Here is a 16,345-nt window from a genome sequence, read left to right as displayed (position 1 = left end):
AAACATTTCCTAATTTGATATTATATTCTACTCGTTGACTTCTGCGAAGTCTAAACCTACCTAGCTTCAGTCAACACTTTCATGGCGGCTGTGTCAGCATATTCGACCCAATAACGTTCATCCACTGTGCCCAATGAACTCATTCCCAAAAGCAACGACATCAATCTAAGCTATGTGAAATCCTCAATTCGCCGAAGGAGACTCTCGGTGTGTGCTCTGAGTGCGATGACGATTAAAAGAAGCATAGCGACGCCGTTCTCTCCGTTTCGGATACTCCTACTGCCACCAATTCCACCACCAGACCGAAGTACGTTGGTTATTTCAATATCTGTTACCTAACGTTTTTATCTGTTAGATTTTAATTTATAGAAATGAATTGGTAACTGCTGCATTCATTGTTGCTATTCTATGACGAGTAGAAGATAGTTTTAGATAAATGTTGTCAAATAATATGATGCATTCGAAGATATGCTTGCGTTACAAAATTACGATCGTGTCATTCTGTGAAGTTAAAATGTTTTTGTCATGGTAGGACTACAACAACTGTTTTTTAGAGGAGATTAACGCTGGCTTGAAGGAAGTTGATACACTGTCGCTAGAGGAGGAAGTTGCCTTGCAAAGATTGTTGGAACCATATGGAATTTGCGAGGTGCGTTTTTTTCCATCGAGGCCCCTTTTGCCAGACTTGAATGCTTGTAGCTCTTCTGTGTTTGTTTAGTTGAACTGACGACCAATATTACAACCCATCTTAACGGTTCTAAGATTGATTTTTACTTTGTATGCCAATTAAGTAAACGTTTGTTACTAAATTAAAGTTCTCTCGTACGAATATTAGAATAAACTTTTTTGCTTGTATAGACTGGCCTGAAATTAAACATCTATTTAATTTCCTTCATGTAAGTTTTAGATAGAAATTTCTTAGCCAAGTCGTACAATTACCAAACTAAATTTGCTTCCAATTTCGTAGGTGGGTCGAACCTCTCGAGTGGCACTGGTACGAGAGTCCGGTGTCGATTCAAGGTATCTGCGAGGATACTCTTATCCAGTGTAATTTCAGAGTTCTTGAAGTTTGCTGTGTCTTTATATACACACTTGATGTTGGTGCAATTGTACATACATGGAACAAATAAAACTGTCGGAACGTGAGTCAATCCTAAAGAGAGGGACTGTGTTTTTCAAAATCATGAAATCTTTTGAATTTTCGTTTTGTGCACTTGCACACCCGATATAACTAGACCTCAACATCTTGATCCTATAAAAATGCATGATTTATTCGCCTTATTCTCTACAACAAATTTTCGTCCTCCCACTTTTGATTCTTCGATTTTTCTTCCAACATTTCGGTCTGTTGTGTTCGCACACCCAACCCAGTTAAACATTATTTCATTGTGCTTCGTCTGGAAGGTTTGTTATATATTGATATAAGTGGACTGCAAGCCAATTTGATTTTGTAAATTGGCAAATGCTAACATTAATCTCTTCTCAAAGACTGATTTGCCAACATTAATCTCTTCTCAAAGACTGATTGTTAGCATTCGAAAGTGAATCTTCGTTCATGGCGTGCATGTGTACGTGATCTAGCCTATTAGTAACATTGTTATTATATGTTGCAATTTGCTAGTTGTGTTCTTGAACTTTGCTAATTAAATTATTTGGTAATCATAGAAGATGATTGATGAAGTTGAAAGTTGAAAGTTGAAACCATGATATTTAATGATTTCGTCTCATCTCTTTGGACGTATGCAACAATGTTATTTTGTAAAGACTAGCTATCATTTTATTTAATGGCTCTCTACCTACTAATAAATTGCAGTTTAGAACAATTTGGGATGATGAACTCATATATGAAATTGAAATAACTATTTATTAGTTTTCTTCCTAAAAATAAAAATTACTGTGCTCCTACAACGTGTGTACGTCGGTAGCTAGTTAAAATTAAAATTTCGAATATGGAAAAAATAATCTCGCTTTAATAAAAAAATAAAAAAATCTTTTATGATATGAAAATAATTCAAAGTAGCAACCACAAAAAATACTCATAATTTTAAGAAATTTTGGAGGACGGAATCATAAGAGGGATTTTCATTTTAAGCCTGAAAAGGTTTGGTTTATATTTTACTCGGAACATTTCTTTTTGTTACAAAATGATCTTTAAGAGAAAATACATATTATTCTTGTAACTTGGTAATTAGTTGTAAGCATACAAAAACCCAAACTTATAACTTGAACGGAATTTTATATGTTAAACCTCAAAATCCGTACACAGAACAAGAAATTTGGTCTTTCAATCGATACAATGGACAACTAGGCAGTTGCGCACACACAGGCCAACAAGCACACAAACCAATGCATACACAAATACATATATAACATGTACGCAACGCCCTACTCATGAGACACAGCAACGAGCTGCTTCCCGATATTACGACCTGAGAAGAGTCCAATTAGAGCCCCTGGTGCGCTATCAAGCCCTTTGGCTATGTCTTCTACATACGTGATTTTTCCTTCCTTTATATGAGGCAGAACCAAATCAAGAAATTTCGGGTATATGTGGTAGTAACTGCCAACGAGAAATCCTTGCATATGGAGTTGATTTCCTATCAAACTCGTCAAATTATAAACAGCTTCAGGCTTCTCGAGATTGTATTGTGAGATCATCCCACATACGCCTATGCGTCCATGGACTCTCATGTTGAGTAATACTGCATCGAGCATCTTCCCCCCCACATTTTCAAAGTATATATCTATGCCTTCAGGGAAGTACCTAATTAAAACAAGATTGGAATCAGTCGCGAAGTCAAAGAAAGACGAAACAAAAAACTATTAAGTTGTTTGAAATATAGGGGGTAAAAGCATGTTTTTAATCCATACGTAGCACATAAAAATCATGCACGTCCACCTTTCTGAATAAGTTGTTTTGAATCATGGGTAATGCAATATTTAAAGAAAAAATCAACTTTCTGAATTTATCGATTAGAAGCTCTCAAATGGAGATGAATTTATAAAACAAATACATACACAAAATTCATCTTGTCTCGGATCATGCCATCATGGCAAGATCTGTTCACAACAGAGAAGTTTAAAAAAACACTCACTTTTTCAAAGCAGCATTCAAGTCTTGCTCTTCTTTGTAATTAAATGCATTATCAAAACCAAATTTGTTCTTCAAAAGATCAACCTTCAACAAAGGAAAACGAGAAGTTAATTCAGAAAGTGAATATTGTTTACATAGACTAACTCTGTTTGTAAATAATGCTATATATCATTACCAACCTCAGCAAAAGTTTTAGACATTGAACCATTTTGGATTAGTAGAAAAAAGAAATACAAGCTGTCAAGACATAAGCCTAGCACGGAACTTCACTCCCAATACTAATTTATTAGGTGAGTGGGCTTCTCAAATTTAAGTGTCACTTTCATATTTTTTCTGGAGCTGATGCAAAATCACAAGACTGACCTTGTCTTTGCTTCCTGCACTTCCAACAACATAGCATCCCATTAACTTTGCAAATTGGCCGACAAGCTGCCCTACAGCTCCAGATGCAGCTGAAATGAACACGGTTTCTCCCTTCTTGGGAGAGCAAACCGCAAAAAAACCAGCGTAAGCAGTCATGCCAGTCATACCTGTCCAGCAAGATGATGCCCATTAAAGCAACACAGAAAGGAAACCAAAAAAAAAAAAAAAAGCCATACATACAAATAAATTTCTCATAAGTCACAGTCCATCAAACTTAAATGATTATGGCTTCACAGTTTCAAAAGCTCAAGTTGATCATGCTATGACGTCGAAATATAGTGGGTACAATATCATTTCAAGAAATGTCGGTAATTAGCCTTCCAAGTTAGTTGAAGAAAAATAACTCAATGATATGTTTGACATACCAAGAAGTCCCGTATAGTAGGAAAGTGGCATATATGTGTCCTGAATTTTAAACAGTGAATTTGGATCAGTGATGAGGGAGTACTCCTCCCATCCAGTGATTCCCCAGACCAAGTCATCCTTCTTGTACTTGGGATGTGAAGAATCCACTACTTTGGACACTCCATATCCCGCAATAGGCTGTTATCAATTTTAAGAAAATGAAAAAAAAATTAAAATTAAAATGATTGACAACAATCAGTTATATTATCTATGAACCTTCCATTACAATTTTCTTAGCATGATCATGCTACAACTATTTTCTTTCTACTATTTGCCAATTAATTCACCCACTTTGCCAAATAAAAGTACATAGCGAGATTGAGATTTAACTTACAGAGCCTAGAGTGAAGGAGCTAGCGTAGCCTCCTTGGGATTCCTGCATCCGATTACGCATGTAAGGGTCGCAAGACAAGTAAAGATTCTTCACCAAAACAGCACCGGAAGAATCTGGGGGAAGCTTGAGCTTGATAACTGAGTTTTCGAGTGACATATCGGATTCTTTCGGGAAGCCTTTGATGTAGTGCTTCAATATAATCTGCTTGTTCCCCACTTCATCTGCCATTTTCGTACATCGAACTCCCTGTAATCTGTGAATGAAGTTGTGGATACTTTGGAAATGACTGTGTCAAGTCTGTGAGATCGTGAGGATACGACGTATTTGATTGATTACGTATAAAGGCATCGGTTTTGGATGTATACATAATACACATACCAGCCAGTCCCACACGTGATACACATTTATATATTAGAAAACTAATTTTTTATTATGATTTATCTCTTTGTAATTTTACTGATAAAATTCAGTTTTCTAGTATGTTATTTTGTTTTATCGGAAATTTTTAGTCTTTTTTTCCCTACTGTGATATTGATGTGAAGATGTCGTGTGTAGTGTCACATTAATCCTCCCAATAAAAATGACTATCATTGTCAAAAATCGAAATATATATAACTAAAAATGAAATTCGATAATATAAAAGATCAAGATCGAAAAAGAGTACACGTGACCAAAATTGGAATTTTCTCATATTGATAACTTGTTCTTGAACCGAAACTTGATCTCAAACTCGAGACTATAACATAGATAAACTATACGTTTATTTCTCAAGCACAAATCATACAGTTTTTTTTTTTTTTTTCCATTTTCAAGAAATACCACAAGTTTTGAAGGTAGACGAAATTCTCGACAACATCGTCAATGTGTTAGGGTGGAACTCGGTGAAGGCTGTGGGAAGAGAGCAGGGGCGGATTTACAGTAGGGCACACAAGGGCATGGGCGCATGGCTCCCCAAATTTTTTAAATTTTTTAACTTGATATTGATATTTGAAATATTGAATATATATATATAAATGGTCCACCACAACAAATTAAAGAGCATTTGTCTTTATGGCAAGGCAAGAGTTTCTATACCAATAAATCCAAGTTCGAATCTTAGGTTTTTCTTCTTTTTTTTATAATTTGATTTATTTTTAATTTTTTTAATATTTTATCACTTCTAAATTTATCATCTATGAAAAACTTTTTCAACTATCAGGTGCTGAGTTTGCTGACTCTTCTAGTTTTTACTGTTAGTACATAATGGTCATTGTCAACTATGAATATCGTCAAAACTAGGCTTCGGAGCAAAATGGATGATGATTTTCTCTCGTATGTATTGATGATATTTATTTAAAGAGAAATTACTTAAAATATTTGTATAGATGTTATTACTTGAAGGGTTTGAAAATTTAAGGAACATCGAATTCTTTTTAGTTAGAATTTTTTTTAAACGTACTATTTATATTTAGTTGAATATAACCGATGAAATTTTTATCTTTATTCTTTTAATATTTTGTCTGTATTTTATAAGCGGTCTTCACAAAGTTGAAATTTTAGATCCGCCCTGGAAGGAAGAGATTTTTCTCATGCAAGGAGTACGCTATGTATTTAATGTTAAAAAGAAATAAAGGGTATTATAGGGTTTAAATTGAAAATAAGGGCAATATGATATTTTGAAAACAATTAGGGAGTTCAAAGCTTTGTCAGGAACTTGAACACAAGGGATTGACAGCAAACTTCAAAAGCTTATTGTATATTTAAAGCTAATTATCCCTTAAATAAACGCGTGCATTAACAATTAATAATTGAGTGAGTATCATGTTAGACCGTTTCAATGATCTTAATCCGTGAGACGGGTTAACCCTACCCATATTCACAATAAAAAATAATACTCTTAGCATAAAAAGTAATACTTTTTCATGGATGACCCAAATAAGAGATCTGTCTCACAAATACGACCCGTGAGACCGTCTCACACAAGTTTTTGCCTTAATAATTATGGATGACATATGAGGGAGGTCTAATAGTTGGAATGGAGAATGAATAAAAATTATTGAAGCTAGATTTGACAAAATAACTTCTTCTGACATTTATTTTATGTATTTTTACTATAATTTATTATCTTTTTTTAATTAGATAAAGATAATATTTTATGAATAATATTAATTATATAATAAATATATCATATCGATATCTACAACAATTATATCATGAATATTTTTTTTTATTTAATGAGATTTTGTATTGAGTTTTTCATGAATATTTTGTATTGTCAAAATAGTTTGTAAAGATATCGTTATACATAACATGACTTATATTCTATATGCATAGAGTTTCTCTTAGACCAAGACATGCTATAATTTATTCCGAACGGGTCAAATTCTGAATTGCTTGTTGGGAATTATTCATAATTTTGAAATAGTTGGAATTTTATTTAAAAGCAATGATATAATAAACTACAACTCTTTCTATTTCAACGTTTTAATTAATGAATTGATATATTTTTACTTCTTAAAATAAGATAATTCATTGAATCGTAATTATTTTATTATATTTAAAAACACCAGTGATTCATTAGAAGGGACATCCGATAATTCATCATAAAAGAAAGTAGAAGGGACTGAAGTTTAAAGAGTGCATGACAAACGAAGAAACACTAACAGAAAACACAGAAACAAACTTAAGAACACTAATTTCAACCAAGCCTAGTCGTAATTACCAGATATTCGATCCATGAGATTCCCCACGACATCCTTCGATCGAGTCATTGAGCAGTTTAATGCTGTTCTTCAACCTCGAACGTTTCTCCGCCACCACAGGCGACTCGTAGAGCATCCGCTGCAATGCGTNTTACTTGTACTTGAAGATAACTTTACTCAATCATTGATTATTGTTCTTTGATAAAAAGAACGGTCGAGTATATCAATTAAGCTGCTGATGATGAAGCGATTGAATAGCTTAACATTACTTAACTGGTTGAATGAGTTCTTCTGAAGCGGTTGAATACATATAATACAGATATCAAACGACAGCTAGATCTAATAAAATAAATTAGTGTTTGTTATCACCAAAATTAAATGATCTAACATATATCAATCGAAATTGGAAATTAAATATTTTCATACAAAATTTATCATAACATAATATGTTCTAAAGTAGAAAAAATTTAATTTTAGCTAGAAATATATATATTATCTCCACGACATTCATTTTTTAAAAGTAAAATTTGTTAAAATAACAACTGAATTTTTTCCAGAATTAACATATTTACTCATAAAATACATGTATTTTATTCACTGATATATATATATATATATATATGCGCTTAGCTATCTCTGTACTTTCTTGTAGAGAACATGGGCAAACATAACCTTTCTGCACCTTGCCAGCTTGATTAAGTGCATGCATATATTCATAGATCTCGAACTTTTTGCGTTCAAAATGAATCAAATTTAATGTTTATAAATACCCATATACACGTAAATCATTTGATTAATCTTCCATCTATATTTTTGTAGTCTATGTACATATTTTTTTTATCTTATTAAATTATATATCACAGTCTTGAACATCGGAGAGATTTGATCGAGATTTTATAGTCTCCTAATCGGCATCTTACACGAACATCGTCGATTTTAGAACATCAATATATGTTGCAACCTTCAACGGAATGATTGTTTCGAATCAAAATCACTACTCTTTTCTCAATTCCATAACACACAATTAAGATGAAATTTCGAGACCTTGATAATGTAAGTTGATTAACGTCTCAAAATAAAATTTTGGATGCGTCTCACCTATTTTATGTTAGTCCATTGTGTGTCCACTTGAGATATTAGGTGAATTGGTCACGGATAGCGACTCGTCCCATTGGATTAATTGAATGACTAGTGATTTTTATTTCTTTACTTTTTTTTTAATTTGATTAAGAGAATGTTGAAGATTTCACGAGGAAAATGCATGGGGAAAATAAATTTTTGGTGAATAGCTAGTCTTTCGAGTCTTGGTCAACTAAATTTCAAAGTTTACAACTTTTAATTTTTGACTATTTTAGTCTAATTGATATAATATGACACACAAGTCAGAAAACAATTCAGTAAGTAAATCCTGTTGTTATGTCATCATTTTCCCGAAACCCGAGAGAAATTGGGAGATTAGGCGTGACAAGCTTAGTAGTTCTTGGAATCTTGATCGACTGTGTCAATTCAACCCAAGAGAAATAGGGAAATTATTTAAAAGGGACTTTCCAAATTTTATTTTATTTTTTTGAAGCAAAAAGGGGCTTTAATTACGATTGAATTGATCGCTGATTGAACCCAAGACATGTTGTGCAATTAAGGATCCAATTTGCATGCTCCAATATACGTAATTCCTGCCTGTGGATATGATTATTGACTTGTAATAACCTAATAATTGCGACAAGTTTGAAAATTATACGCAATTGATTACGAGACCTGTGATTTTTATTTTATCCATATTTTACATTTTCAAGTTGCGGCCAAAGAGAGACGCTTCATCCATTAAAAAAAACAATTTTAATCAAATCCTGACGGGTTGGTCATTTAACAAATATAGTTATAGTTAAGACAGTTTTCATATGCTGCACACCTACCGTGCACACTTATGTGAGTACCAATGAGGTGTCACTCACCTATCAGATGTGATGAAATATAAAAAAATTGTGCATTCAATAGGTGAGTGACACCTCATTGATGCTCACAANAATACGACCCGTGAGACCGTCTCACACAAGTTTTTGCCTTAATAATTATGGATGACATATGAGGGAGGTCTAATAGTTGGAATGGAGAATGAATAAAAATTATTGAAGCTAGATTTGACAAAATAACTTCTTCTGACATTTATTTTATGTATTTTTACTATAATTTATTATCTTTTTTTAATTAGATAAAGATAATATTTTATGAATAATATTAATTATATAATAAATATATCATATCGATATCTACAACAATTATATCATGAATATTTTTTTTTATTTAATGAGATTTTGTATTGAGTTTTTCATGAATATTTTGTATTGTCAAAATAGTTTGTAAAGATATCGTTATACATAACATGACTTATATTCTATATGCATAGAGTTTCTCTTAGACCAAGACATGCTATAATTTATTCCGAACGGGTCAAATTCTGAATTGCTTGTTGGGAATTATTCATAATTTTGAAATAGTTGGAATTTTATTTAAAAGCAATGATATAATAAACTACAACTCTTTCTATTTCAACGTTTTAATTAATGAATTGATATATTTTTACTTCTTAAAATAAGATAATTCATTGAATCGTAATTATTTTATTATATTTAAAAACACCAGTGATTCATTAGAAGGGACATCCGATAATTCATCATAAAAGAAAGTAGAAGGGACTGAAGTTTAAAGAGTGCATGACAAACGAAGAAACACTAACAGAAAACACAGAAACAAACTTAAGAACACTAATTTCAACCAAGCCTAGTCGTAATTACCAGATATTCGATCCATGAGATTCCCCACGACATCCTTCGATCGAGTCATTGAGCAGTTTAATGCTGTTCTTCAACCTCGAACGTTTCTCCGCCACCACAGGCGACTCGTAGAGCATCCGCTGCAATGCGTTACCTTGGGGTCCTATAAGCTCATGGATGACCTCTGTTTCCATATCCTTGTTCACAAGATTTTGTAAGCTGAACAGCAAATGCAGTGCCATACAATCCACCATTCTCATCAGGACGATTTTCTAATATGCGGTCATCCTCATTTTCAGATCGAATGCTTCTTGAACGATATCCACGTTGCTCCGCAGGTGAGCAACATCAACCTCCCCCAAACCATCGATATGCATTTCCGAGGGCTTCGAGTGATCTCTTACGATTTCCATCAGCTTCTCTTGATGGGACATTAGTTTACTCCCAAGTAGCGACATATTCCGGATTGCTTGTATAATCAGTAAATTTTTCCATCTCTACAACATCATTCACCCAGTCGATGGACAGTTTCTTCTTCTTCGCAACCAGATTCTGTGCTGATCTTCTTATGGAGGACAAAAGTTGTGGGTAATTGTCAGAATGGTGCATCAAATTTCTGACCACTATATTTTCGATATAGTTCCATACCTTGTCAACAAATTCAAAGGGTGTGTAAGAAATCATCTTCACCTTTTTCTGGAGTTGAGTGAGGAATGCGGATCTGGGGAGGAAATTTGGAAGCCCAATGGCTTTGGTTTCCTGCAGCACCCTAATCTCATCTACCAAAAAACTGAATTTAAGATCATTTTCTTTAGAGTTGGATTGAAGCAGCTCCGAGTACTGATTTAACATGTCAGCCAGTCTTGCTGTACAATGCATCTCCAGCTCATCGGGATATTCATCAAATTCCCCTCTTATTATAATCTTCCGCGAAGATTCTTTAGCACAGCCAAGAACATGCATGAAGGCTGTCATAGCTTCTGCAAGGGAAGCCAAACTTCTTGGCAACTTGTTGATCTCGTCCATGTTAGTGGACAGCTTGTCATTGATCTTCCGGACGATATCCGGCAAACATTTCACAATGATGGATGCCTGAATTTGTACAAGTTTTTGGGCTAAAACAGGAATTCCAACCATTCCCTTGCTTATGTTGGAGAGAAAGGGGGTGCGTCTCGAAAAGCTCGGCTTCTTTGGCTCGAGCCTCATCGTAAGCCTCGTCTCCAATACGATTCCTCACACACACATAACCGAGTCCGATGTTCACATCATCAGCAGTAACTTTCTCCAGCAATCCTTCAGGAGCTTTGTCAGCTTTGGTGACTACAGCCAGAGTCCTCTCTCCGTTCTTGTCCACTTTTTGAGACATCCTTATGGACTCACAGGTTGTGAAATCCACACTGGCCGAGAGAACATTTAAAATCACGCTCTCTTCTGGTGCAATGAACTCCATGATTATCTTGGAAATCTGCTCATAGATGTCTTCGGGCTGGCCATGAACCGGCACACGAGTTATGCCAGGCAAATCAACCATTGTCAGATCTGGGACACCGTTCTTCTTAACGATCAAAGTCAAGGGAGTATTGGAAATCCCCTTGCCATGTCCCGCAATCTCATCGGTAGCAGCCGTAATAGCATGAGATATGTTTTCTTCATCCGTAGGAACCACTCTTCCATCAAACTCCAAGTAAATCTCGGGTTGAGGATTGAAATGATTCTCCAGCCTCATTATAAGAGGAACCCTTGTGCAAATCCCTTAGCCTCTCGGGAGGCTGATGCCGGCAAGGGACTCCAGAACACTGGACTTGCCAGAAGACTGGTCCCCAACAACCACAATAGTGAGGAGCTGGATGACTTCTTGCATGATATTGAGGTGCCGCAGCCTGTCAACAGCATCGAGGAGAGGCCGAATTCGATCATTGTAGGAAGAAACAATCGGAGCGGATCCGACAGGGACCGCTTTGCATTCTTCAGTGGAAACTGAGATCAAAGAAAGATCCTCAACAGTAGTTTTATGATTTTCTGGCGAGAAGATTTCCTCCCCTACAGGGTTGAATGAGGTTGTCTTGCTCTTTAAANTGTGTGTGTTGGTTAAACCCATTCAGAAGGACTTTATATATAAAGAGAAGTGCATCTGGAAATCCGAAGGCCATATATATTTAATGAACTTTTCTTTTTTTAATGAATTCGCAGAGTCTCAGCTTCGAAAGGGGAACGCATCATCACCGTTCAATCGATACATATTCCAAAATTTCAGTTCTCGAGTAACTATTATTCTAGTTTCAAGGGAATTCAATCACATTCAGATTCACGCCATTTTTATATCTCAACTAATAATAAGAATTAAAATTACTAACCATGAACGTTTAAATCATTATTTCAAATTATTGATATAATAAATATTATATAAATTTTTTTATACATAATAAATATATTTAAATATTATACAATTTTTTTAATACAATTTGAAATTATATTTAAAGTCAAATTAAATTATTTATCATTATACTCGATATATTGATTGAATAAACAATTATTAATAAAAATAAGTAGAAAAATATATTAAAAATAATATATTATTTCTCTATCGAAATTTTAAATAAGAAATAAATACTTTTCAAATAATAGAAAAAACATTTATTAGATAAAAAGTTTGATTAAAAAAGTTTAATTATTTTTGAACATTTTAAAAATATAGTAAAGTTTTAATTAATTAAATAATACTAAATGCATGAATATATAAAAAAAAATCCGCGATTATATACTTCACTAAAAAGTTGAAAAATGTAATATTATACAAAAATTTTATAGTTTATTTATTATTTTATATAGTATAGAGAACTAAATATATAAAAATAACACAAAACTCAAAAATGTAACCGAAATTTAATAAAATGATACGATCAATACAAACATTTAAGATTGTATTATTCATACTCCACTTTTTTTAAAAAAAAAAAACAATTTATATTTCTTTCTTTACTATAAAATGTTTAATACATCCTAAAATGATTTTTAAAAATATTGATATAAACAGACAATGTCTTGTATATATTTTACTTTTATTAAATACAATAAATTATTAAAATTAATTCACAAAAAATCTTGTGAGACCGTTCATAAGTCAATTTATGCCATAGATCTTGTACCTGACCCGAGTTGTGAAAAAATATTTTTTGTGTCCAAATTATTATTTTTCATTCAAGGTATAGATCAAATCGACTCGTCTCGTGCATATAGATATGTGAGACCATCACAGGAGATTTACTTATATTAATTAGGTAAATTTATTTTTTTCTATCTTGAATAATTTTTCGTAAATATGTGGACAAAAATTTTCGTCAGACTATTTATTTCTAATATTTTTAAAGTATTGTAACACATTATTAGTTATAATGTTGTTGGTATTTTTTTAAAAAATTATGTTGTAGCGAATTTTAAGATAATTTATTTCTTTTCAAATAATTATTTTTCTTTTTGTTCAATTTAATGAATAACAAAAAAAAATTATAAATACTTGTATAGTTCATAATTATTATGTGAATCGTTATATATTTAAGTTTCTCGAATAAATTTATCTTTAGTAAAATAATAAATATTTGTACTCTTATCTTTAATATAAATTATCACTTTGATTACGTATAAAAATATATCAATATATTTTTGTTTAATATTATATCAAAATCAAAACATTTAAATAAATATATGAGAAATAATAAATAATATTACTATATAAATAATTATTTAATGATATTTAAAATTTAAAAATTATTAAATATAACACAAATTCATATTTATTCTTTTTTTAACATGAAGTTTTTTTATGGAAAAATGATATATAACACGTTTACTATATAGGTATATGGATATAGATGATACTTATCTATACTATTATATTAAGTATGAGGCCTTAATAATAACTGTTCTATGAGAACACCAACTTTCTTTCCTGTTTTACCCTTTTTAATTTTTTATATTTACTATTTATTATTTTATTATAGTTGAGCCCCTAATAATAACCGCTCTATGAGGACACCAACTTTCTTTCCTATTTTACCCTTTCTTATTTTTTATATTATATTTTTTCTTAACAAATAATATTATATTCACCATCATAAGGAAACTGCTCACGTGAAAAATAATATTATTTCTTCTCCAAACTAGCCACTGTGAAAAATAAACTCTCTTCTTTATGTTGTGACGTCATTATGTTGTAATATCATGAATATTTAATATATTAACCACATGTATTCAGGACACACGCAACGCGTGTGCCACGGTTACTAGTATAGATTATACTTGAAAGGGGAAAAAACGCTCGTATAATCAGAGCCTGGCTTGGGTCGAGATTCGAGAACTAGGCACACTGTAATTTAAATTACCCAATCTTATTAGAAAATGGGCTTGAATTATTTTTTTACCCCACTTTATTAAGTGGGCTGAAATATGAAATACGGCCCATCCACTGGTGTAGTCCAAGCCTGGCTTGGATGGCTGATTTGAATTGATTTTAAAATTAATCAAAACGAGGAAAAAAAATGGTTGGTTCAAAGTTTGATTTAAAAAATCGAACCCCAACCGATTTCAGAAATATAAATATGTATATTGATATTACTTATTTTTTTCTATTTTTTAATCCTATATTTGTAATTACATAATATTACAATAAAATGTTTAATGACATATTGATATATATCTGAAGAAAATCTAAATTATATTTAAAAATTATTTAAAAAAATTTGAAAAATAATTAAATCGATCATCCAAATCAAGGACCGAACCGAACCGAACAGAAACACAACATTTGTTTTGTTTTTAATTATCAATGATATGGTTTGGTTTGTAACTTCACAAAACCAATAAAATCAGATTGGTTCGAGTTCTTGTCCAAAACCGAATCAATCCGGTTTTTGCTGCTTGCTAGGTGACAATTATGCCTACGTTTCTTCTATTTAAATAAGAAGTGTGGAATTTACTCTCAACTATTTATTTCATATCATTTGTTAATGAAAAAAACTTATAAATGAATATATTTTCTAAGAAAGATAAAGTAAAATAATTTAATTTATTCAAAAAAATAACTCAACATTTTTTGCACCAGTTGGATTAAAAAAAGGGTATGATTTGGCTATTTAAAAAAACAAATCATAGCCAAACTTTTTTTTTTTTGATGGTAATCATAGCCAAACTTTATTTTGTTATAAAGTTGATTAAATTTATTGCACACATTTGAAAAACCAAGATACATGTGGGTCAAATTAAACACAATGTATGGTAATTGATTAGATTAATTACAAATTGGACTATGTTCAGTGTACACAAACTAAAAGTGGGTTCGTCCAACCAAAAAGATATCCACAGTAAACATGACATTCAACTAATTACCGATCCCCTAGTGGTAACAACTATTTATCTTTAATTGTGGCTTATACTTTTAATTTTCTAAAATATAAACTAATACGTAAAAACACAATCTTTATTCTCGATTTATCAAATTTCAATTATATTCTTTTTTTTTATACGTGAGGCTGATGTAGTGTTGAAGTGTTCATTGTTACGTAAGTATTTTAATAGAAAATGACTAAAATTACAAAACAAGATACCAAAATTACCCAAATAAATGAAAAAACATGATTAAAACACAATTATGATAAGTTAGCGGATCTAAAATGGAAAAAAATAACATAAAAAACTAGAGAAACCAGATTTTCCTTTTTAAAAAAGATGCCAAACAAGGTGCGTTATGGGCATTCTTAATTTTCTCGCCTTAATATTGTTCCTATCTTTATTTTAACTTCTTATGCGCATGATTCTATTAGCACGTTACCTGATTGATTAATCGGATATTAATTTTCACATTGGATAAAATGTAAAACGAAATATATAAAGTATATGTATGTATCTTTCCCTATTATTACCAAATAACTAATATATTATTGGTCTACAGCTCAATAGTATATATATGTACACATATATAAAGTTCTAAAAACTGACGAAGAGTTGAAATCAAGTTTTTATAAGTTTAATCGGATTTAAGTAGTGTTTGTAAGAGTTTATTTTAAGTGATTTAAAAAAATTTAACATATAAGTTCTTACAAACATTATCTTAATACGAGATTAAGCATTTAATTTGTCTATGTATGTATCTTTCCCTATTATTACCAAATAACTAATATATTATTGGCCTGAAAAATCGTCAACCTCGGCAGCTTCAAAATAGTTTTTGTTTGTTGTGAAAACCATATATATTTCAATTATATACTTAATAAATTCTCTCGAAACTAGCTAGGTAGGTACAGTACGCTAGCAATTCTCAGGTTTCCTATTCCTATGATATATGTAAGTGAACAAATGCTAAACGTCAATCGAATTAATTTTCTTTGGTTTAAATTCTCAATTTCTAGAGCTACATTAGGACAAAGTAATTAGATAAGACCAAAATCTGACCTAGCTAGCTATATGGGAAAANATCCAATGGGTGAGTGACACCTCATCGGTGCTCACATAGGTGTGCAACATATCAAAACTATATATATATATATATATATACACATGTGTGTGTGTGTGTTTTACATGAAAATGAAGGCTTATAAATACTTCATAAAGACATCAAGGACGCACAACACAAAAATCACAGAAC

The 16,345-nt window shown here is 31.8% G+C and overlaps 1 protein-coding gene, 1 long non-coding RNA gene and 1 pseudogene across 2 annotated transcripts; 1 reads left to right on the top strand and 2 right to left on the bottom strand.

The window, feature by feature from the left end:
* The first annotated feature begins 46 nt into the window (after positions 1-46).
* LOC140978841 (uncharacterized) lies at positions 47-1,154 on the top strand. Its single transcript, XR_012175641.1, has 3 exons — positions 47-307; positions 533-649; positions 968-1,154. It is a non-coding gene; the product is annotated as an uncharacterized lncRNA (long non-coding RNA).
* Positions 1,155-2,201: 1,047 nt separating this feature from the next.
* Positions 2,202-4,590, bottom strand: LOC140978441 (2-alkenal reductase (NADP(+)-dependent)-like). Its single transcript, XM_073443468.1, has 5 exons — positions 4,257-4,590; positions 3,883-4,060; positions 3,458-3,624; positions 3,096-3,178; positions 2,202-2,764 (listed from the first exon to the last, which is right to left on the bottom strand). The coding sequence occupies exons 1-5, from the start codon at positions 4,482-4,484 to the stop codon at positions 2,386-2,388; spliced, it is 1,035 nt and encodes a 344-aa protein (XP_073299569.1). The 5' UTR covers positions 4,485-4,590; the 3' UTR covers positions 2,202-2,385.
* A 5,125-nt stretch (positions 4,591-9,715) lies between these two features.
* LOC140979202 (dynamin-related protein 4C-like) lies at positions 9,716-11,806 on the bottom strand (annotated as a pseudogene).
* Between the last annotated feature and the right edge of the window lie 4,539 nt (positions 11,807-16,345).

This window comes from Primulina huaijiensis, chromosome 6, assembly GCF_012295235.1.
Source record: "Primulina huaijiensis isolate GDHJ02 chromosome 6, ASM1229523v2, whole genome shotgun sequence".
Taxonomy (NCBI): domain Eukaryota; kingdom Viridiplantae; phylum Streptophyta; class Magnoliopsida; order Lamiales; family Gesneriaceae; genus Primulina; species Primulina huaijiensis.
Note: the sequence above shows the minus strand (reverse complement) of the source record. Positions and strands in the feature narration are given on the sequence as shown.

Coding starts and splice junctions, on each gene's coding strand:
- LOC140978441 (XM_073443468.1), bottom strand. CDS start 4,484: ATGGCAGATGAAGTGGGGAACAAGCAGATTATATTGAAGCACTACATC. Junction 3,625..3,882: donor CTACTATACGGGACTTCTTG/GTATGTCAAACA, acceptor CTTGCTGGACAG/GTATGACTGGCATGACTGCT. Junction 2,765..3,095: donor TTGAATGCTGCTTTGAAAAA/GTGAGTGTTTTT, acceptor TGTTTTAATTAG/GTACTTCCCTGAAGGCATAG.